At 38.4% G+C, this 1,382-nt stretch overlaps 1 protein-coding gene across 1 annotated transcript in view; it reads right to left on the bottom strand.

Moving 5' to 3' along the window:
* Nucleotides 1-1,382, bottom strand: part of LOC107102639 (glycogen phosphorylase, muscle form-like) — a 46,734-nt gene that overhangs the window by 5,256 nt on the left and 40,096 nt on the right. The window contains exons 18-19 of the mRNA XM_015402023.1: nt 900-1,034; nt 753-819 (exon numbers count right to left, since the gene is read on the bottom strand). Of these exons, the coding sequence (XP_015257509.1) occupies nt 753-819; nt 900-1,034 (202 nt within the window). The remainder of the gene's footprint in view (nt 1-752; nt 820-899; nt 1,035-1,382) is intronic.

The following is a 1,382-nucleotide window of genomic DNA, read 5'->3' as shown; positions in this document are numbered from 1 at the left end:
TCTAGCCTGGCCCTGATACCTAATCTTAATGAGGTTCTGCCTCGACCTTCTCAAATTGGAAAAAAAGAATAGAAACTTGCTCCTCTTTAAGAATCGGCTCCCTGTTAAAGCCACCATGTTTCACTTAAACAGATATATATAATTTGTTGTTTCCGTTTCTTCATTTTTCTGGCTTCTGTTTTCATTTTGTTTAAGTTTTTATTTTTTAAATTAATGTTAAACCAAAAGTATAACTTATTTTCTGTGTAAAAATTAGTTTTTATCGTTTTCAATAAAAAATTAGTGGGGAAAAACCTTTTACAAATATAATAAATAAAGCTACAAACTTCTTGTAACAATTATTCTGTGGAATAAATTCAGGCAAACCTACAACTCTTTATAACCGTGATAAAATAAACAAAACAAAAAAGAACTAATGTTGGATGAAGCTAGCAGGCAGAGTTGGTGGTTCAGCTAACACTTATCTAACTGCTTTTTCCTATTTTGATGTTTGTAGAAACGGTTTAAATGAGCTTTTAGCTTTCAGATTTGTGGTCTAGACTTTGACTAGACCAAAGCTTCTCTGGTTGTCCTGCTGGAAGGACGATGCATTCAGGGGAATGTTTTGAAACAAACACCTCAGGAGTTGCTGGATTTAACCCGACAGCGCCCTTTGCAAACAAAACATTTCCACCCTCTTGTGTCTATGTACATTTTTCTAATTCATGACTATGGATCATGGATGGCCGCTGTAACACTGCTGACCCACTGACCTTGTAGAGAGCGTCGACCTTCTCCTGACACTTGATGTAGTCTTCATAGTCTGCAAACACTTTAAACCTGCAGCACAGGCGTTCAGCAGTGTTAGCAGTGCTAACATTAAGCAGACAGCTTGGATTCATGACAGGGACCTGTGTTACCTGTCGTGGTGCATCAGCATGTTGACCAGATCCTTGAAAAGACCAGGCTGGTCGGGGCTGAAGAAGCCTCCTGATATTTGATCCATCGCCTGCTTCAGCTCCGGAATGCGGTTGTAATAAGAGGCGGCATCATAGCTGAGGGGGAGAAACAAACAAAAAGCTTACCGTCATATGGACAGGTCCAAGATACCTTCATCTTCCTCACAATACAGGTTAACAGAGGGACCAGGACATAGTCATTCCAAAAAACTTTGGACTTTGTTTCCAAGTTTGAAGACGTTTCGCTTCCCATCCACGAAGCTTTTTTAATCCAAAGTGTCGGAAATAGGGTTGAGTTTGAGGTTTTTGGAATGTTTCCAACTAAACAACTTAGGTTACATTAGGTCTGATTTATTTTCAGTGTAAATAAAAAGATAAAAAGCTTATGCTAACTGGATGCTAATGTGTTTTAAATGTTATTTACAAACTGTATTCCAGTAAAGC

The sequence above is a fragment of the Cyprinodon variegatus genome, unplaced genomic scaffold, assembly GCF_000732505.1.
Source record: "Cyprinodon variegatus isolate N-32 unplaced genomic scaffold, C_variegatus-1.0 Scaffold1287, whole genome shotgun sequence".
Taxonomy (NCBI): Eukaryota; Metazoa; Chordata; class Actinopteri; order Cyprinodontiformes; family Cyprinodontidae; genus Cyprinodon; species Cyprinodon variegatus.
Note: the sequence above shows the minus strand (reverse complement) of the source record. Positions and strands in the feature narration are given on the sequence as shown.